Source organism: Bombina bombina, chromosome 10 (assembly GCF_027579735.1).
Source record: "Bombina bombina isolate aBomBom1 chromosome 10, aBomBom1.pri, whole genome shotgun sequence".
NCBI classification, from domain to species: Eukaryota; Metazoa; Chordata; class Amphibia; order Anura; family Bombinatoridae; genus Bombina; species Bombina bombina.
Window position 1 is genome coordinate 156,131,060 of NC_069508.1, and position 22,561 is coordinate 156,153,620.

Genomic DNA, 22,561 nt, shown 5'->3' on the forward strand with positions numbered 1-22,561 from the left:
TACCTAATATTTACCTACTGGTGCTCAGCATCAGGACCTGCTCCTCATCTTGCGATGCTTACCTGATATGCACAGACTGGTGCTAAGCATCAGGACCTGCTCCTTATCCTGCGATGCTTACCTAGTATTTACCTACTGGTGCTCAGCATCAGGACCTGCTGCTTATAGTGCGAGGCTTACCTGATATTTTCCTACTGGTGCTCAGCATCAGGACCTGCCGCTTATAGTGTGAGGCGAGGCTTATATTTGCCTACTGGTGCTCAGCATCAGGACCTGAGGCTTACCAGATATTTTCCTACTGGTGTTCAGCATCAGGACCTGCCGCTTATAGTGCGAGATTTACCTTCTGGTGTTTAACATCAGGACTTGCAGCTTATAGTGTGAGGCTTACCTGATATTTACCTACTGGTGGTCAGCATCAGGACCTGCTGCTTATAGTGTGAGGCGAGGCTTATATTTGCCTACTGGTGCTCAGCATCAGGACCTGAGGCTTACCAGATATTTTCCTACTGGTGTTCAGCATCAGGACCTGCTGCTTATAGTGCGAGGCTTACCTGATATTTACCTACTGGTGCTCAGCATCAGGACCTGCTGCTTATAGTGCGAGGCTTACCTGATATTTACCTACTGGTGCTCAGCATCAGGACCTGCTGCTTATAGTGCGAGGCTTCCCTGATGCTGAGCGAATGTGGCTAGGTGAGTATAGGAATGCGGGCACTTGAGCCTGTATGTGATTAGAAGGTTGTGCACATAAGAGAAGAGGTGAGCATAGTTGTGAGATTTAATTTAGCTACCCCCATCCATGGCAAGGCTTTGTTTTTAACTCATTGCATTGACCATAGAACACCTTGCACAGCAAGTTTCATAACTGCAAAACCCATTTTTTTGCTTTCTTTTTATTTTGATACCTGTCTGGCGATATCTCTTGATAAAGATATAAAAAAAAATCTTTAAAAGTTTGAGGTTAAATGTGTTTGCATTTTATATGCCAAATAGTTTTCAGCGCAGTTGTTCAGGGCTGCTTTGTCCTGATCTATAGAGTAGTTTTATCTCATGTCCTGGTGTGTATTGTGGTGTTTTGTACTTTGTATTTATCGGAATAAGATAGCTAAGCTAATATTGACATGAAAAGATCGGTGAATGCAGAACCGTGCATGTGCTTCACCATAAGTCAACTTTAAAGGCTTTACATTTTTCACACTGGTGAAATGTGTTTTATGGATAAGATTTGGCTTCTCCATATCCATACGTGATGTGCCTGCCTTTTTATGTAAAACATCCAAGACTCACATTTTTTCAGCTATGGCGGCCCCTGGCCTTATCAGATATGGCGGCCCCTGGCCTTATCAGATATGAGCATTGAATAATATTACTATGAGTTCATTGTTATTCACAGCTAAACCTCAGAGTGACTTGATTCTGTGTCTTAGCTCACAATGCAAGAGGCTATATCTGCTGACTTGTTTCTGGAGCGGCTTCCCGTTCATTAGGCACAGTGTATTTGCATATTATGATAGACAGATGTACATTTCACTGCTTGCAGAATTCTTTATTCCAGTTAATGACTTAAACATCCTGTGTTTTACATAATCTGCTGGCTAGTCACAGACACTGAGCTCTCACTTCAGCGGGAGCTGCCACATGCATCCTCGCTCACTGTATGAGAGCTGTTGAGTACACGTAATTCGTAATCTGACAGTGATGGATATTGTAGGGTTTTGAGAGTTTGTACAGAATTATACACGTTTGTATCAGCCTCACATCAGATTATTAAGTCATCTCACATATTGTGATCCAGAGTTTAATAAACGCTGATACTATATTGTGCTTTTGCTTAGATGCCAAATACTGTGAGCGTGCACGTTTGTGTGTGACTGAGGGTGTGCAGGTTTGTGTGTGTGTGTGTGTGAGGGTGTGCACGTTTGTGTGTGACTGAGGGTGTGCACGTTTGTGTGTGACTGAGGGTGTGCACGTTTGTGTGTGACTGAGGGTGTGCACGTTTGTGTGTGACTGAGGATGTGTGTGCACATTTGTGTGTGACTGGGGGTGTGCACGTTTGTGTGTGACTGGGGGTGTGCACGTTTGTGTGTGACTGGGGGTGTGCACGTTTGTGTGTGTGTGACTGAGGGTGTGCACGTTTGTGTGTGACTGAGGGGGTGTGTGCACATTTGTGTGTGACTGAGGGTGTGCACGTTTGTCTGTGACTGAGGGTGTGCACGTTTGTCTGTGACTGAGGGTGTGTGTGCACGTTTGTGTGTGACTGTTGGTGTGCACGTTTGTGTGTGACTGTTGGTGTGCACGTTTGTGCGTGACTGTTGGTGTGCACGTTTGTGCGTGACTGTTGGTGTGCATGTTTGTGCGTGACTGTTGGTGTGCATGTTTGTGTGTGACTGTTGGTGTGCACGTTTGTGTGTGACTGTTGGTGTGCACGTGTGTGTGTGACTGTTGGTGTGCACGTGTGTGTGTGACTGTTGGTGTGCACGTGTGTGTGTGACTGTTGGTGTGCACGTGTGTGTGTGACTGTTGGTGTGCACGTGTGTGTGTGACTGTTGGTGTGCACGTGTGTGTGTGACTGTTGGTGTGCACGTGTGTGTGTGACTGTTGGTGTGCACGTGTGTGGTGTGCACGTGTGTGTGTGAGAGGGTGTGCACGTGTGTGGGTGTGTGAGGGCGGGCGGGCGGGCATGTTTGTGTGGGTGCCTGTGTGATGGGGCGGGCACGTTTGTGTGTGTGTCTGGGTGCCTGTGTGAGGGGGCGGGCACGTTTGTGTGTGTGTGTGAGGGGTGCATGTTTGTGTGCACGTGTGTGTGAGAGGGTGTGCACGTGTGTGTGAGGGTGTGCACGTTTGTGGGTGTGTGAGGGCGGGCATGTTTGTGTGTGTGGGTGCCTGTGTGAGGGGGCGGGCATGTGTGTGTGTGAGGGCGTGCATGTTTGTGTGTGTGTCTGGGTGCCTGTGTGAGGGGCAGGCACGTTTGTGTGTGTGTGTTGGGGTGTGTGTGTGTGAGGGGGCAGTCACGTTTGTGTGTGTGTGTGAGGGGGCAGGCACGTTTGTGTGTGTGTGTGTGAGGGGACAGGCACGTTTGTGTGTGTGAGGGGACAGGCACGTTTGTGTGTGTGTGTGAGGGGGCAGGCACGTTTGTGTGAGGGGGCAGGCACGTTTGTGTGAGGGGGCAGGCACGTTTGTGTGAGGGGGCAGGCACGTTTGTGTGAGGGGGCAGGCACGTTTGTGTGAGGGGGCAGGCACGTTTGTGTGAGGGGGCAGGCACGTTTGTGTGAGGGGGCAGGCACGTTTGTGTGAGGGGGCAGGCACGTTTGTGTGAGGGGGCAGGCACGTTTGTGTGAGGGGGCAGGCACGTTTGTGTGAGGGGGCAGGCACGTGTGTGTGAGGGGGCAGGCACGTTTGTGTGAGGGGGCAGGCACGTTTGTGTGAGGGGGCAGGCACGTTTGTGTGAGGGGGCAGGCACGTTTGTGTGAGGGGGCAGGCACGTTTGTGTGAGGGGGCAGGCACGTTTGTGTGAGGGGGCAGGCACGTTTGTGTGAGGGGGCAGGCACGTTTGTGTGAGGGGGCAGGCACGTTTGTGTGAGGGGGCAGGCACGTTTGTGTGAGGGGGCAGGCACGTTTGTGTGTGTGTGTGTGTGGGGGCAGGCACATTTGTGTGAGGGGGCAGGCACGTTTGTGTGAGGGGGCAGGCACGTTTGTGTGAGGGGGCAGGCACGTTTGTGTGAGGGGGCAGGCACGTTTGTGTGAGGGGGCAGGCACGTTTGTGTGAGGGGGCAGGCACGTGTGTGTGAGGGGGCAGGCACGTTTGTGTGTGTGTGTGTGGGGGCAGGCACATTTGTGTGTGTGTGAGGGGGCAGGCACGTTTGTGTGAGGGGGCAGGCACGTTTGTGTGAGGGGGCAGGCACGTTTGTGTGAGGGGGCAGGCACGTTTGTGTGTGTGTGTGTGTGTGGGGGCAGGCACGTGTGTGTGTGTGTGTGGGGGCAGGCACATGTGTGTGTGTGTGTGGGGGCAGGCACATTTGTGTGTGTGTGTGTGGGGGCAGGCACATTTGTGTGTGTGTGTGTGGGGGCAGGCACATTTGTGTGTGTGTGTGTGGGGGCAGGCACATTTGTGTGTGTGTGTGTGGGGGCAGGCACATTTGTGTGTGTGTGTGTGGGGGCAGGCACATTTGTGTGTGTGTGTGTGGGGGCAGGCACATTTGTGTGTGTGTGTGTGGGGGCAGGCACATTTGTGTGTGTGTGTGTGGGGGCAGGCACATTTGTGTGTGTGTGTGTGGGGGCAGGCACGTTTGTGTGTGTGTGTGTGGGGGCAGGCACGTTTGTGTGTGTGTGAGGGGGCAGGCACGTTTGTGTGTGTGTGTGTGGGGGCAGGCACGTTTGTGTGTGTGTGTGGGGGCAGGCACATTTGTGTGAGGGGGCAGGCACGTTTGTGTGAGGGGGCAGGCACGTTTGTCTGAGGGGGCAGGCACGTGTGTGTGAGGGGGCAGGCACGTTTGTGTGTGTGTGTGTGTGGGGGCAGGCACGTTTGTGTGAGGGGCAGGCACGTTTGTAGGGCGTGCATTTTGGTTGTGTGTGTGAAGGGCACGCACGTTTATGTATTTGGAGGTGCTGGGTCCCATGTGCTGATTGCCTTTACTTTAGGCACATTAGATGTCTCACAGAACATAAAAAGTAAATATTTAGCTGCAGTAGGGTCACACAATAGCTTTGATTACATTTTATAATATACATTATATATTTCCTGTAGGGTTGACCTCCACTTAAAGGGACATGAAACCCAAAGTTTTTATTTAATGAATCGGATAGAGCAGCAATTTTAAACAACTTTCTAATTTACTTCAATTATCAAATGTCCTTAGTTCTCTTGGTAACTTTTGTTGTAAAGCATTGAGGTAAGATGAAAAGCGTGCACGTGTCTGGAGCACTAGAGGGCAGCACTATTTCCTGCTATGTAGTGCTCTAGATGCCTACCTAGGTATCTCTCCAACACAGAATATCATGGGAACGAAGCAAATTTGATAATAAAAGTAAATTTGTATTTAAATTGTATGTTTGAATCCCATAAGAACATTCTCGGGCTTCATATCAGAAGTATAAATAATATGATGGCGCTAGTACAACATCAGTAGTTTAGTTCTTGTGGATATCATTTCTGCAGAATGGATATCAGTTTATTTCCTGGCAGTTAGTTTGTGTATCACACTATGTAGTTCTGTAGTAGGTCTTCTGGTTAGATGCAGACAGCAGATTTATCTTTACCTTCAATATCACAAATTTCAGCAATTCATTTAGTTTTGGCACAGAAGTGATCTGCAGCCGTTTATCTGGTTAAATTCTCAGGTCATTGTTTGTAAGGTTGGTTGTTGTAGGTGTAACAGCCGGGCTTGTATCTTCCTTGCAAGTATTTAGCACCCATCAAGTGCAACAAACAAGATATTATAGACTGAAGCAGGGAGACCACGGCAGTGTTAGGTGCCCTCGTCTTGCTGGCCAGGAAAAACTAAACACCTGGATCTTGGACAAGGATTTACAAGCAACCAACTTTTTTTTTTATTAACTTTTTTTCCCCCAGGGCTTTTTTAGTAGATGCATGTATAGCAGAAAATATAATATTGGAAAGAATTACACTGCCCCATCTGGATACTTTATGCCTCCCGGGTGGTAACATTTACTGTGGAGAACAGTTTTCGGTCTTCATATTGTAGCTACTCTTCATTCACTCTCGCCTATGTTTTGCGTTGTTTCCGTTCCTCCTTTCCTCGTAGGTTCTGAGCAAGTTTCCAAACTTACCTGGAGAGGCTCAATTAACTAAATGTGTATAGCTTGGACAAGTTGATGGGAAAGAGATGATATGAAAGAAACTTTAAAGTATATTAAAGGGCTTAGTAAAGCTGAGGCTGTATTTTACATAAAAAGAAAAAATCAAGAACAAGGGGTCATGATCTCAAGCTGAAGGGTAGTATAATCAGGAGTAATTTGCGGAAGCTTCTTTAAAGAAAGGGTGATTGATTCATAGAATAAACTTCCACAAGAGGTGGTAATGAAAAACGCTGTGGGGGACTTTAAGAATGCATGGCATAAGCATAAGGCTATCCTATGTACTAATTAATACCTGGGATAAGCATAAGGCTATCCTGCGTACTAATTAATGCAGAGGATAAGCATAAGGCTATCCTATGTACTAATTAATACCTGTGATAAACATAAGGCTATCCTGCATACTAATTAATGCAGAGGTTAAGCATAAGGCTATCCTACATACCAATTAATGCCTGGGATAAACATAAGGCTATCCTACATACCATTTAATGCCTGGGATAAACATAAGGCTATCCTACATACCAATTAATGCCTGAGATAAGCATAAGGCTATCCTACATACCAATTAATGCCGGGAACAAGCATAAGGCTATCCTATGTACTAATTAATGCCTGGAATAAGCATAAGGCTATCCTATGTACTAGTTAATTCCTGGGATAAGCATAAGGCTATCCTACGTACTAATTAATGCTGGGGATAAGCATACGGCTATTCTATGTACTTGTTGATTCCTGGGATAATCCTAAAGCTATCCTATGAACTAGATAAGTTTATACTTTTAAGAAATATCGGGCAGACTTGCTGGGCCTATGGCTCTTATCTGCCATCAAAATCTAGGTAGTTACTAGTGTTTGTCCACTGCAATTGAATATCTGTAACTTTTTATGCTTCATTCTTAGGAATTTGACCCAGAAGAATTCTACCATCTGTTAGAAGCTGCAGAAGGCCATGCCAAGGAAGGAGAAGGAATTAAGTGCGACATTCCCAAATACATCATTAGCCAACTGGGACTTAATCGAGATCCCCTGGAAGGTGAGATTTTGAGTTTTCAGTGGTTGGTTTTGCAACTGAAACTGCAGATACCAAACATTTTCGAAGGTAGCTAGTACAATTTGCTGCCAGTTTGTTTTCTTTTTGTAGAAATCAACAAGTGCGTGGCTAAAAAGTGTGAGGTTTAGCTCTGTGGTACGCACAACCCCACCAGATCACAGCTCGGCTTTTTCTTCCTTTTATAATAAAGCATCTGTTTGTCAGAGGCAGCTGTACCCTGGTAGTGATGTGCGCACCTGCACCTCAAGCAATGTTTCAGGGTCATATAAGTGCATAAGAATACTAATATTTCTAGGTCTGTGATCGCTAGTTTTGTGCAGGTTATTTAAAGCAGGAGTTGGCAAATCTGTTTTTTTTTTTAATAATGGAAAAGGAGCAATGCAGCCAGCCATTCATTGAATCCGCTGTTCCCTAATGCACAATAGATGTGTGCGCTTCACTACTTGTTGCCTATGTAAGGATTTAATAAGGAGCTGCTGCGCATGTGCAGGGTCAGTGAGTTACCACAGGATGAAGCGCACACTTTTCCTATTTCTTCTATACATGAGCCATCATCCACATTTGTATGAAATAGGCACCATGCTTAGTGAATGTAATGCAATGCAATGCTTTGTTGCTGCCAGACCTCCTATACTCTTATTGTAAAATTAGCTATAATTTATTCTTGGTCTTACATCATTTTAAAAAATCTATTTTCAGAAATGGCCCAGCTGAACAGCTACGGCAGCAGTAACGCAGATACCCCTGAAAATGATGACTCAGTGGATGTAAGCAGCACTTTATTATACTCATATCAAAATGTGCATTAGACATGCATTTAGAACTTCAAACAACAAATCCGGAGAGGCAGCAACTCTGTTAAAACACAGTTCTTTATTCTTCTTCTTAAAAACATGAATAGATGAAAAGCAAAAACAATGCCCTTTAGCTTTTGGCAAAGCTTACGCGTTTCGACAAAGGCGCCGTACTCATAGCTCTCTAAATTTACCTTCTGCTAATGGGCTTAAAAAGAGGGTAAAAACATTTAATTTGCTAATGGGCAGGTAGTAATTAACTCCTAATTAGAGGCTTACCTTAAAGGTATACTGCCTCGAATAAGCACTCTGATAGTTTTTTGTGTAGCTTAAACTTAACACTGTTCACACAATTATGCAACTCGTAAGTAACTGTTTCAACTGTCACAATACAAACAGTGTAATGGATGATATCATTTGACTTATATGCATATTCATGTATTCCCTTAAAAATATATATTTTTTGTGTTTGTACAGTTATAACCTTTCTAGACCAAACACATTTTATAGATACATACTGTTATAGCCATCTATCTGTATGCACCGTACAATATGGCCAAAGGTTAAAATAAACTGTACCCTATTTTGACACATGCAATTACATATACAAATAGTTACAATATTTTCCAATATTAAGACCATATTGAATTCATGATTTTTTAATCGATCTATATATAGTTCCTTGAACATAAAACCGGGGACAAAGGGCAATCCTATTATATCACATTCTATACAATTTTAATCCCCTAATGTAGATTTTTCTATACATTCAATAATTTATCAACATCCTTTGCACTTGGACATATGTTTTAAATATCTTGTTAATGTATGTTATCTTTAGTATCTCTTTAACCCTAAAGTGTGTGTTTTTAATAATCTTACAGGGTCAATGCCTTTAAATGCCCTTTAAATAATGAAATAACCTACTGAATATCATCCTTAACATTAAAATTAATTAATTTTGAATATCATCATCCTTACAATATGTCCCCTGCCTCTTATTAATTCCAAAAATTGTCATATGCTGAATTAAGACCAATGGGGAACCTCGTCTGCAGCTGGAAAATCCAATACACCTCTCTTTTTGCCAAGGCTTGGTCCCTGCCCCTCCTCTCCTCCCCACATTTACTATTTCAATGATGGTCCATTTAAAGCTTGTATCATCTTTATTGTGGACCCTGTTAAAATGTTAGACCAGGGCGGTGGTCAGGGTACATGCTTTGATATTAGAGGTGTGTTCCCTAATGCGTGAGCGTACCTCTCTGGTCGTCATGCCCACGTATTGCAAGTGGCAACTGGTGCAACCTGCTAGGTACACTGTGTACACATTCCTACAATTCATACACCTATTATGATTATATGTCTTGTGGGTGACTTCACTTCGGAAGTCTTCCCCCACTATTAAATGTTCGCACACCTTACAAGTATGGTTTCTACATTTGTAGACACCCTTGAATCTAAGCCAAGGGCTCGGATCCTCTCTCTGTTTAGATTTAAGTTGAGTGGGTGCCAAGATGTTTTCCCAGAGATACACCTCTTTTAAAGGCATACTTATACCCCTTATGGATTGTATCTACCAAAGCATCGTCTGCTGCTAATAGCCTTAAATGTTTCTGTATAATACTACAAATCTTATGGTACTGTCTACTATAATCTGTGACGAAAAACATCCCTTTGTTCTCTTCTTTATTTGATTTTCTTTCAGTTGATTTGATCAATAAATCATGTGTCTCGGTCCTAGCCACCTCCTTTCTTATCTCTTGAATCTCTTGTGGTTTATAGCCCCTGTCCTTTAGACGTTCCGTTAGTTGATTAGCATGTATCTCGTACCTCGTACTGATGTCATGTGCTACAGTTTCTCCTCAACCTAACAAACTGTCCTTTTGGCAACTGATTTAAAGACCTGCTTTGGATGACTGCTCCTGGCGTGGAGAAGAGTATAGCCAGTGATAGGTTTTCTATATACCTCAGTTTCAACCCCAAACCCTGGTATACCCTTAAGGGTTAAATCCAGGAAATTGATTGACAATTGATTCAGTTCAAAAGTGAACTTTAATCCTATATCATTGTCATTTAGCCAATTTACAAATTCAATGGCTCTCTCATTTGTCCCTTTCCACACCAGGAGCAGTTCATCGATGTAACGCCTGTACATCCGTATATGTTTTGCCTGAAGGAGTTCCCATCTCCATAGATGCGGGACAGCTCCCACCACCCCATGAAGAGGTTACATTTAGAACTGAAGCATGCCTTGTTCTTAGCCTATCGCTGAGTGCAGTAAGCTCCCCAAGACTACAGCACACACTGTGGTGCTGTTATTCTAGGTAATACCAACATGTTAATGACAAAAACATTGAATTATTAGAAGGTATAAAGCATTTTTTGCAGCACTTTCCTAAAAAAGGGTAATTAAAATCCATAAATAAAACCTTCTATATGAGAAAAGCAGATTTCTTTACTATTTGCCCCTTGTCTTGTTATGGTTTTGTAAATAAGAAAGTAAAAGCCTTACAAACTGCCCCCAGTGGTTCCTCCACAAATGGTACAAAAACATATACATACTGCTCCCAGTAATGCCAACTCAAATGGTAAATTAATATATACATACTGCTCCCTGTGGTGCCACCACAAATGTTACATGAATATATACATACTGCTCACAGTGGTGCCACCACAAATGTTACATGAATATATACATACTGTTCCCAGTGGTGCCACCACAAATGTTACATGAATATATTCATACTGCTCACAGTGGTGCCACCACAAATGTTACATGAATATAAAGATACTGCTCCCAGTGGTGCCACCACAAATGGTACATGAATATATACATACTGCTCCCAGTAGTGCCAACTCAAATGGTACATGAATATATACATACTGCTCCCAGTGCTGCCACCACAAATGGTACATGAATATATACATACTGCTCCCAGTGCTGCCACCACAAATGGTACATGAATATATACATACTGCTCCCAGTGCTGCCACCACAAATGGTACATGAATATATACATACTGCTCCCAGTGCTGCCACCACAAATGGTACATGAATATATACATACTGCTCCCAGTGCTGCCACCACAAATGGTACATTAATATATACATACTGCTCCCAGTGCTGCCACCACAAATGGTACATGAATATATACATACTGCTCCCAGTGCTGCCACCACAAATGGTACATGAATATATACATACTGCTACCAGTGCTGCCACCACAAATGGTACATGAATATATACATACTGCTACCAGTGCTGCCACCACAAATGGTACATGAATATATACATACTGCTACCATTGCTGCCACCACAAATGGTACATGAATATATACATACTGCTCCCAGTGCTGCCACCACAAATGGTACATGAATATATACATCTGCTCTCAGTGCTGCCACCACAAATGGTACATGAATATATAAATACTGCTCCCTGTGGTGCCACCACAAATGTTACATGAATATATACATACTGCTCACTGTGGTGCCACCACAAATGTTACATGAATATATACATACTGCTCACTGTGGTGCCACCACAAATGGTGCATGAATATATACATCTGCTCTGTGCTGCCACCACAAATGGTATAAGAATATATACATACTGCTCCCAGTGGTGCCACCACAAATGGTACATGAATATATACATACTGCTCCCAGTGGTGCCACCACAAATGGTACATGAATATATACATACTGCTTCCAGCAGTGCCACCATATAAAGGGAAAAGTTATATATATATATATATATATATATATATATATATATATATATATATATATATATATATATATATCTAGCTCCCAGTGGTGCCACCACTAATGGGTACAGGAATAAATACATATTGCTCCCAGTGGAGCCACCACACATTAGTACATGTGTTTATACATACTGCCCTTAGTGGTGCCACAACACATTGGTAAAGGCATATATACATACTGCCACCACAATTGAGTACAGAAATATATTCTGAAAGAATGGAGTGATATTGGATATACTACTTTTTCACAGCACCCCGGTACTTTTTACTTAGATTGGTGAGTACATTTGCTTACACAGTGGTGGGTGGATGTATATGTGTGTGTATGTATGTATATATGTATGTATATATGTATGTATGTATATAATGTCCAGTGTGGCCTAGCACTCAAGGTCACCGTACTATACCGGGGTGCACTGCATAGATTGCAATATTCAAAATAAAGGAAGGCACTTTCCGGATTTTAACAGGGGTATATTCTTGAATCCCTTAAGTATGTGACGTTTCAGAAGGGTAATCCCCGTCTTTAAACAAACAACAAAACCCAAACATTACCAGAATCTTAAATACCCACTCACCTCCAGTATCTACAATCACCAAGTGAATTACAGCAGGCGCTTGGTGCACACGTCATCAGGTGGTGTCCGTTTCCTAGCAACCCACTGTCAACAATGGATGCGAATACACTATACTACCTAATCAAGACAATCACCAGTGAAAAATAACATTAAAACCAACAATATACTATTCGCTCACTATAGAAAATGCATTGATATATATAGATACTGTGTGTGTGTGTGTGTGTGTGTGTGTGTGTGTGTGTGTGTGTGTGTATGTATGTATGTATGTATGTATATATATATATAATACTAAATACCAAAGCATATATATCATACACAGTTGATCCTAAACTAAGGTCTGCCTTTCTCAATTTATTTAAAGCGGTAGCTGCGATAAGCAATAATTGCTGAAATTGACTTACATATTCTGATAATATACTCTGTAAATACCTCCTTACAGACAAGTATTATTTCTTTCATGTAATTAGCAAGAGTCCATGAGCTAGTGACGTATGGGATATACATTCCTATCAGGAGGGGCAAAGTTTCCCAAACCTTAAAATGCCTATAAATACACCCCTCACCACACCCACAATTCAGTTTTATTCAAAACTATTCATTATTTCTCCAACATAGGTGTGTCCGGTCCACGGCGTCATCCTTACTTGTGGGATATTCTCTTCCCCAACAGGAAATGGCAAAGAGCCCAGCAAAGCTGGTCACATGATCCCTCCTAGGCTCCGCCTACCCCAGTCATTCTCTTTGCCGTTGTACAGGCAACATCTCCACGGAGATGGCTTAGAGTTTTTTAGTGTTTAACTGTAGTTTTTCATTATTCAATCAAGAGTTTGTTATTTTCAAATAGTGCTGGTACGTACTATTTACTCAGAAACAGAAAAGAGATGAAGAATTCTGTTTGTATGAGGAAAATGATTTTAGCAACCGTAACTAAAATCCATGGCTGTTCCACACAGGACTGTTGAGAGCATTAACTTCAGTTGGGGGAACAGTTTGCAGTCCTTTGCTGCTTGAGGTATGACACATTCTAACAAGACGATGTAATGCTGGAAGCTGTCATTTTCCCTATGGGATCCGGTAAGCCATGTTTATTACGATTGTAAATAAGGGCTTCACAAGGGCTTATTTAGACTGTAGACATTTTTTGGGCTAAATCGATTGATATTAACACTTATTTAGCCTTGAGGAATCATTTATTCTGGGTATTTTGATATAATAATATCGGCAGGCACTGTTTTAGACACCTTATTCTTTAGGGGCTTTCCCAAAGCATAGGCAGAGTCTCATTTTCGCGCCGGTGTTGCGCACTTGTTTTTGAGAGGCATGGCATGCAGTCGCATGTGAGAGGAGCTCTGATACTTATAAAAGACTTCTGAAGGCATCATTTGGTATCGTATTCCCCTTGGGTTTGGTTGGGTCTCAGCAAAGCAGATACCAGGGACTGTAAAGGGGTTAAAGCTTAAAACGGCTCCGGTTCCGTTATTTTAAGGGTTAAAGCTTCCAAAATTGGTGTGCAATATTTTCAAGGCTTTAAGACACTGTGGTGAAAGTTTGGTGAATTTTGAACAATTCCTTCATGTTTTTTCGCAATTGCAGTAATAAAGTGTGTTCAGTTTAAAATTTAAAGTGACAGTAACGGTTTTATTTCAAAACGTTTTTTGTACTTTCTTATCAAGTTTATGCCTGTTTAACATGTCTGAACTACCAGATAGACTGTGTTCTGAATGTGGGGAAGCCAGAATTCCTATTCATTTAAATAAATGTGATTTATGTGATAATGACAATGATGCCCAAGATGATTCCTCAAGTGAGGGGAGTAAGCATGGTACTGCATCATTCCCTCCTTCGTCTACACGAGTCTTGCCCACTCAGGAGGCCCCTAGTACATCTAGCGCGCCAATACTCCTTACTATGCAACAATTAACGGCTGTAATGGATAATTCTGTCAAAAACATTTTAGCCAAAATAAACCCTTGCCAGCGTAAGCGTGGATGCTCTGTTTTAGTTACTGAAGAGCATGACGACGCTGATATTAATATCTCTGAAGGGCCCCTAACCCAATCTGAGGGGGCCAGGGAGGTTTTGTCTGAGGGAGAAATTACTGATTTAGGGAACATTTCTCAGCAGGCTGAATCTGATGTGATTACTTTTAAATTTAAATTGGAACATCTCCGCATTTTGCTTAAGGAGGTATTATCCACTCTGGATGATTGTGAAAATTTGGTCATCCCAGAGAAACTATGTAAAATGGACAAGTTCCTAGAGGTGCCGGGGCTCCCAGAAGCTTTTCCTATACCCAAGCGGGTGGCGGACATTGTTAATAAAGAATGGGAAAGGCCCGGTATTCCTTTCGTCCCTCCCCCCATATTTAAAAAATTGTTTCCTATGGTCGACCCCAGAAAGGACTTATGGCAGTCAGTCCCCAAGGTCGAGGGAGCGGTTTCTACTTTAAACAAACGCACCACTATTCCCATAGAGGATAGTTGTGCTTTCAAAGATCCTATGGATAAAAAATTAGAAGGTTTGCTTAAAAAGATGTTTGTTCAGCAGGGTTACCTTCTACAACCCATTTCATGCATTGTCCCTGTCACTACAGCCGCATATTTCTGGTTTGATGAACTGATTAAGGTGCTCGATAGTGACTCTCCTCCTTATGAGGAGATTATGGACAGAGTCAATGCTCTCAAATTGGCTAATTCTTTCACTCTAGACGCCTCTTTGCAATTGGCTAAGTTAGCGGCTAAGAATTCTGGGTTTGCTATTGTGGCGCGCAGAGCGCTTTGGTTGAAATCTTGGTCGGCTGATGCGTCTTCCAAGAACAAGCTACTAAACATTCCTTTCAAGGGGAAAACGCTGTTTGGTCCTGACTTGAAAGAGATTATCTCTGATATCACTGGGGGTAAGGGCCATGCCCTTCCTCAGGATCGGCCTTTCAAGGCAAAAAATAGACCTAATTTTCGTCCCTTTCGTAAAAACGGACCAGCCCAAGGTGCTGCGTCCTCTAAGCAAGAGGGTAATACTTCTCAGGCCAAGCCAGCTTGGAGACCAATGCAAGGCTGGAACAAGGGAAAGCAGGCAAAGAAACCTGCCACTGCTACCAAGACAGCATGAAATATCGGCCCCCGATCCGGGACCGGATCTGGTGGGGGGCAGACTCTCTCTCTTCGCTCAGGCTTGGGCAAGAGATGTTCTGGATCCTTGGGCGCTAGAAATAGTCTCCCAGGGTTATCTTCTGGAATTCAAGGGACTTCCCCCAAGGGGAAGGTTCCACAGGTCTCAGTTGTCTTCAGACCACATAAAAAGACAGGCGTTCTTACATTGTGTAGAAGACCTGTTAAAAATGGGAGTGATTCATCCTGTTCCATTGAGAGAACAAGGGATGGGGTTCTACTCCAATCTGTTCATAGTTCCCAAAAAAGAGGGAACATTCAGACCAATCCTAGATCTCAAGATCTTAAACAAATTTCTCAAGGTCCCATCTTTCAAGATGGAAACCATTCGAACTATCCTTCCTTCCATCCAGGAAGGTCAATTCATGACCACGGTGGATTTAAAGGATGCGTATCTACATATTCCTATCCACAAGGAACATCATCGGTTCCTAAGGTTTGCATTCCTGGACAAACATTACCAGTTCGTGGCGCTTCCTTTCGGATTAGCCACTGCTCCAAGGATTTTCACAAAGGTACTAGGGTCCCTTCTAGCTGTGCTAAGACCAAGGGGCATTGCAGTAGTACCTTACCTGGACGACATTCTGATTCAAGCGTCGTCCCTCCCTCGAGCAAAGGCTCACACGGACATCGTCCTGGCCTTTCTCAGATCGCACGGCTGGAAAGTGAACGTGGAAAAGAGTTCTCTATCCCCGTCAACAAGGGTTCCCTTCTTGGGAACAATTATAGACTCCTCAGAAATGAGGATTTTTTCTAACAGAGGCCAGAAAGACAAAGCTTCTGGACTCTTGTCGAATACTTCATTCCGTTCCTCTTCCTTCCGTAGCTCAGTGCATGGAAGTGATCGGGTTGATGGTAGCGGCAATGGACATAGTTCCTTTTGCGCGCATTCATCTAAGACCATTACAACTGTGCATGCTCAGTCAGTGGAATGGGGACTATACAGACTTGTCTCCAAAGATACAAGTAAATCAGAGGACCAGAGACTCACTCCGTTGGTGGCTGTCCCTGGACAACCTGTCACGAGGGATGACATTCCACAGACCAGAGTGGGTCATTGTCACGACCGACGCCAGTCTGATGGGCTGGGGCGCGGTCTGGGGATCCCTGAAAGCTCAGGGTCTTTGGTCTCGGGAAGAATCTCTTCTACCGATAAATATTCTGGAACTGAGAGCGATATTCAATGCTCTCAAGGCTTGGCCTCAGCTAGCGAGGACCAAGTTCATACGGTTTCAATCAGACAACATGACGACTGTTGCGTACATCAACCATCAGGGGGGAACAAGGAGTTCCCTAGCGATGGAAGAAGTGACCAAGATTATTCTATGGGCGGAGTCTCACTCCTGCCACCTGTCTGCTATCCACATCCCGGGAGTGGAAAATTGGGAAGCGGATTTTCTGAGTCGTCAGACATTGCATCCGGGGGAGTGGGAACTCCATCCGGAAATCTTTGCCCAAGTCACTCAACTTTGGGGCATTCCAGACATGGATCTGATGGCCTCTCGTCAGAACTTCAAAGTTCCTTGCTACAGGGTCCAGATCCAGGGATCCCAAGGCGGCTCTAGTGGATGCACTAGTAGCACCTTGGACCTTCAAACTAGCTTATGTGTTCCCGCCGTTTCCTCTCATCCCCAGGCTGGTAGCCAGGATCAATCAGGAGAGGGCGTCGGTGATCTTGATAGCTCCTGCGTGGCCACGCAGGACTTGGTATGCAGATCTGGTGAATATGTCATCGGCTCCACCTTGGAAGCTACCTTTGAGACGAGACCTTCTTGTTCAGGGTCCGTTCGAACATCCGAATCTGGTTTCACTCCAGCTGACTGCTTGGAGATTGAACGCTTGATTTTATCGAAGCGAGGTTTCTCAGATTCTGTTATCGATACTCTTGTTCAGGCCAGAAAGCCTGTAACTAGAAAGATTTACCACAAAATTTGGAAAAAATATATCTGTTGGTGTGAATCTAAAGGATTCCCTTGGGACAAGGTTAAGATTCCTAGGATTCTATCCTTCCTTCAAGAAGGATTGGAAAAAGGATTATCGGCAAGTTCCCTGAAGGGACAGATTTCTGCCTTGTCGGTGTTACTTCACAAAAAACTGGCAGCTGTGCCAGATGTTCAAGCCTTTGTTCAGGCTCTGGTTAGAATCAAGCCTGTTTACAAACCTTTGACTCCTCCTTGGAGTCTCAATTTAGTTCTTTCAGTTCTTCAGGGGGTTCCGTTTGAACCCTTACATTCCGTTGATATTAAGTTATTATCTTGGAAAGTTTTGTTTTTAGTTGCAATTTCTTCTGCTAGAAGAGTTTCAGAATTATCTGCTCTGCAGTGTTCTCCTCCTTATCTGGTGTTCCATGCAGATAAGGTGGTTTTACGTACTAAACCTGGTTTTCTTCCGAAAGTTGTTTCTAACAAAAACATTAACCAGGAGATTATCGTACCTTCTCTGTGTCCGAAACCAGTTTCAAAGAAGGAACGCTTGTTGCACAATTTGGATGTTGTTCGCGCTCTAAAATTCTATTTAGATGCTACAAAGGATTTTAGACAAACATCTTCCCTGTTTGTTGTTTATTCAGGTAAAAGGAGAGGTCAAAAAGCAACTTCTACCTCTCTCTCTTTTTGGATTAAAAGCATCATCAGATTGGCTTACGAGACTGCCGGACGGCAGCCTCCCGAAAGAATCACGGCTCATTCCACTAGGGCTGTGGCTTCCACATGGGCCTTCAAGAACGAGGCTTCTGTTGATCAGATATGTAGGGCAGCGACTTGGTCTTCACTGCACACTTTTACCAAATTTTACAAGTTTGATACTTTTGCTTCTTCTGAGGCTATTTTTGGGAGAAAGGTTTTGCAAGCCGTGGTGCCTTCCATTTAGGTGACCTGATTTGCTCCCTCCCTTCATCCGTGTCCTAAAGCTTTGGTATTGGTTCCCACAAGTAAGGATGACGCCGTGGACCGGACACACCTATGTTGGAGAAAACAGAATTTATGTTTACCTGATAAATTTCTTTCTCCAACGGTGTGTCCGGTCCACGGCCCGCCCTGGTTTTTAAATCAGGTCTGATAATTTATTTTCTTTAACTACAGTCACCACGGTACCATGTGGTTTCTCCTATGCTATTATTCCTCCTTAACGTCGGTCGAATGACTGGGGTAGGCGGAGCCTAGGAGGGATCATGTGACCAGCTTTGCTGGGCTCTTTGCCATTTCCTGTTGGGGAAGAGAATATCCCACAAGTAAGGATGACGCCGTGGACCGGACACACCGTTGGAGAAAGAAATTTATCAGGTAAACATAAATTCTGTTTTCAAAGATAGAAAATCTTTTTGAACTGTCATATAAGTATACCATCTTTTAGAATGGAGATTATATGGTCTATTCTGCCTTTTTGGTCAGTAATGGCATCATTTGTTTATAATAGATACAACAGATGCATATCTTCATTTTCTGTTTTCATTCAGATTATTTTCATTTTCTGAGATTCTCTTTTTTTGACAAGCATTACCAATTTGTTGCTTTTCCTTCTGGTCTAGCGACAGCTCTAAGAATCTTTTCAAGGTTCTCAGTGTTTCCTTATTTGGACGGTCTCGTGGTGCTGGCTCAGTCTTTTTCGTTCTGCGGAATCTCATACGATTCAACTTTTGTTGTTTCTTCAAGACATGGTTAGAGGATCTTTTTATCAAAAGCTCTTTGATTCCTCAGACAAGGGTCACCTTTTTTAGGTTTCCAGATAGATTGTGTCAATGTCTTTGTCTCTAGCAGACAAGTGACAATTTTATTGGGTTCCGTTTGTCGGAACCTTCAGTCTCTATTATTTCCTTCAGTTGCTATATGCATGGAAGTTTTTGGTATTATGGCTGCAGCATTGGATTCGATTCCCTTTGCTCATTTTCATAAGAAACCTTTCCAGTTTTTTTATACTGAATTAATGGTGCAGGGATTCTAGGCTATCACTTTTTATATCTTTGAATCCCAACGTTCAACTATCTTTGATTTGGTGGTTAGATCACCATCATATAGTTCTACGGGTCTCTTCGGTTCATTCAACCTGGACCATGATCACTACAGATGCAAGTCTTTTAGGTTGGAAGGCTGTCTGGGGATCTCTGTCAGCACAAGGGGTTTGGAAATCTCAGGAGGCGAGATTACCAATCGATATTTTTGAACTCCGTGCATTTTTCAGAGTTCTTCAGTTTTGACTTCTTTTTGAAGAAAGAGACGTCTATTGTTTTTCAGACAGACAATGTCACAACTGTGGCGTATGTCAATCATCAGGGTAGGACTCTCAGTCCTTAGGCTGTGAAAGAAGTATCTCGGATACTTGCTTGGACTAAATCCAGCTCCTGTCTAATTTCTGCGGTCCATTTCCCAGGTATAGACAATTGGGAAACGGATTATCTCTGTCAATCAAGCTTTACATCCGGGAGAATGGTCTTTACCTAGATGTGTTTTTTCAAATTGTTCAGATGTGTGGGCTTCCAGAAACAGATCTGATGGCATCTCATCTAAACAAGGAACTTCCCACCTATTCAGGTCCAGGGATCCTCTGGCGGAAGCAGTGTATGCATTGACACTTCCTTGGAGTTATCAATCTGCCTATATTTTTTCACCTCTGGTTTTTCTTTTTAGAGTGATTTTCAAAATCATCAGGGAGCAATCTTTTGTGTTGCTGGTGGCTCCAGCATGGCCGCTCAGGTTTTGGTATATGGTTCTTGTTCGGATGTCCAGTTGCCAATCTTGGTCACTTCCATTAAGGCCAGACCTTACATCTTAACATTCATTTTTTCCATCAGGAACTCAAATTATTAATTTGATGGTATGGAGTTTTAACGCTTAGTACTTAGTCATAGAAGTTCTTTGACTCAGTGATTAATACTATGTTGCATGCTCGTAAATCTGTGTCTAGTAAGATTTATTATCGAGTTTGAAAGATTTACATCTCTTGATGCTCTTTTCATAAATTCTCTTGGCATTCTTTTAGAATTCCTAGGATTTTATAGTTTTCTTCAGGATGGTTTAGATAAGGGTTTTTGTCTGCAAGTTCCTTGCAAGGACAAATCTCTGCTTTTTCTGTGCTGTTTTCATACAAAAATTTTGCTAATCTTTCATTTACTCATTGTTTTGTTCAGGCTTTGGTTCGTATCAAGTCTGTCATTTAAGCCAATTTCTCCTCCTTGGAGTCTTAATTTGGTTCTGAGGGCTTTACAGGCTCTTCCGTTTGAGCATATGCTTTCTTTGGACATTTAAATTACTTTCATGGAAAGTATTGTTCCTTTAGACATCTCTTCAGCTAGAACAGTTTTTGAATTATCTGCTCTTTCTTGTGAGTTTCCTTTTTTCTGATTTTTCATCAGGATAAGGTGGTTTTGCTGACTTCTTTTCAATTTTTACCTAAAGTTGTGAATTTTAACAACATTAGTAGAGGAATTATTGTTCCTTCCTTGTGTCCTAATACTAAGAATTCTTTGGAGAGATTCTTACATTCTTTGGATGTGGTAAGAGTTTTGAAATTATGTTGAAGCTATTCAGATTTCAGAAAGACTTCTAGTCTATTTGTTATCTTTTCTGGTTTTAGGAAAGGTCAGAAGGCTTCTGCCATTTCTTTGGCATCTTGGTTAAAGCTTTTGGATTCATCTTGCTTATTTTGAGTCGGGTTAATCCCCGCCTCAGAGGATTACGGATCATTCTACTAGGTCAGTTTCTACTTCCTGGACTTTTAAGAATGAAGCTTCTGTTGATCAGATTTGCAAAGCAACGACGTGGTCTACTTTGCATACTTTTACTAATTTCTACCATTTTGATGTTTTCTCTTCTTCAGAAGCAGTTTTTGGTAGAATAGTACTTCAGGCAGCTGTTTCAGTTTGATTCTTCTTCTTATAACTTCAGTTTTTTTCATTATAAAAATTGAAACTTTTGATTTGGGTAGTGGATTAATTTTTAAGCGGAATTGGCTGTCTTTATTTTATCCCTCCCTCTCTAGTGACTCTTGGTGGAAGTTCCACATCTTGGGTATCTGCTATCCCATATGTCACTAGCTCATGCACTCTTGCTAATTACATGAAAGAAAACATAATTTATGTAAGAACTTACCTGATAAATTCATTTCTTTCATATTAGCAAGAGTCCATGAGGCCCACCCTTTTTGTGGTTATGATTTTTTTGTATAAAGCACAATTATTCCAATTCCTTATTTCTTTCATGTAATTAGCAAGAGTCCATGAGCTAGTGACGTATGGGATATACATTCCTACCAGGAGGGGCAAAGTTTCCCAAACCTCAAAATGCCTATAAATACACCCCCTCACCACACCCACAATTCAGTTTTACAAACTTTGCCTCCGATGGAGGTGGTGAAGTAAGTTTGTGCTAGATTCTACGTTGATATGCGCTCCGCAGCAAGTTGGAGCCCGGTTTTCCTCTCAGCGTGCAGTGAATGTCAGAGGGATGTGAGGAGAGTATTGCCTATTTGAATGCAGTGATTTCCTTCTAAGGGGTCTATTTCATAGGTTCTCTGTTATCGGTCGTAGAGATTCATCTCTTACCTCCCTTTTCAGATCGACGATATACTCTTATATATACCATTACCTCTGCTGATTCTCGTTTCAGTACTGGTTTGGCTTTCTACAAACATGTAGATGAGTGTCCTGGGGTAAGTAAATCTTATTTTCTGTGACACTCTAAGCTATGGTTGGGCACTTTGTTTATAAAGTTCTAAATATATGTATTCAAACATTTATTTGCCTTGACTCAGAATGTTCAACATTCCTTATTTTCAGACAGTCAGTTTCATATTTGGGATAATGCATTTGATTTAATCATTTTTTCTTACCTTCAAAAATTTGACTTTTTTCCCTGTGGGCTGTTAGGCTCGCGGGGGCTGAAAATGCTTCATTTTATTGCGTCATTCTTGGCGCAGACTTTTTTGGCGCAAAAATTCTTTTCCGTTTCCGGCGTCATACGTGTCGCCGGAAGTTGCGTCATTTTTTGACGTTATTTTGCGCCAAAAATGTTGGCGTTCCGGATGTGGCGTCATTTTTGGCGCCAAAAAAAGCATTTAGGCGCCAAATAATGTGGGCGTCTTATTTGGCGCTAAAAAATATGGGCGTCGCTTTTGTCTCCACATTATTTAAGTCTCATTTTTCATTGCTTCTGGTTGCTAGAAGCTTGTTCTTTGGCATTTTTTCCCATTCCTGAAACTGTCATTTAAGGAATTTGATCAATTTTGCTTTATATGTTGTTGTTTTTTCTCTTACATATTGCAAGATGTCTCACGTTGCATCTGAGTCAGAAGATACTACAGGAAAATCGCTGTCTAGTGCTGGATCTACCAAAGCTAAGTGTATCTGCTATAAACTTTTGGTAGCTATTCCTCCAGCTGTTGTT

General features: G+C 42.7%; 1 protein-coding gene across 7 annotated transcripts in view; it reads left to right on the top strand.

Annotated features, from left to right (window-relative positions):
* LOC128640941 (microtubule-associated serine/threonine-protein kinase 2) overlaps positions 1 to 22,561 on the top strand; it is a 538,333-nt gene that overhangs the window by 441,836 nt on the left and 73,936 nt on the right. For all 7 annotated transcript variants that reach the window (XM_053693406.1, XM_053693407.1, XM_053693409.1 and 4 more), the window contains 2 exons: positions 6,721 to 6,853; positions 7,571 to 7,638. In XM_053693406.1, coding sequence (XP_053549381.1) covers positions 6,721 to 6,853; positions 7,571 to 7,638 — 201 coding nt within the window. The remainder of the gene's footprint in view (positions 1 to 6,720; positions 6,854 to 7,570; positions 7,639 to 22,561) is intronic.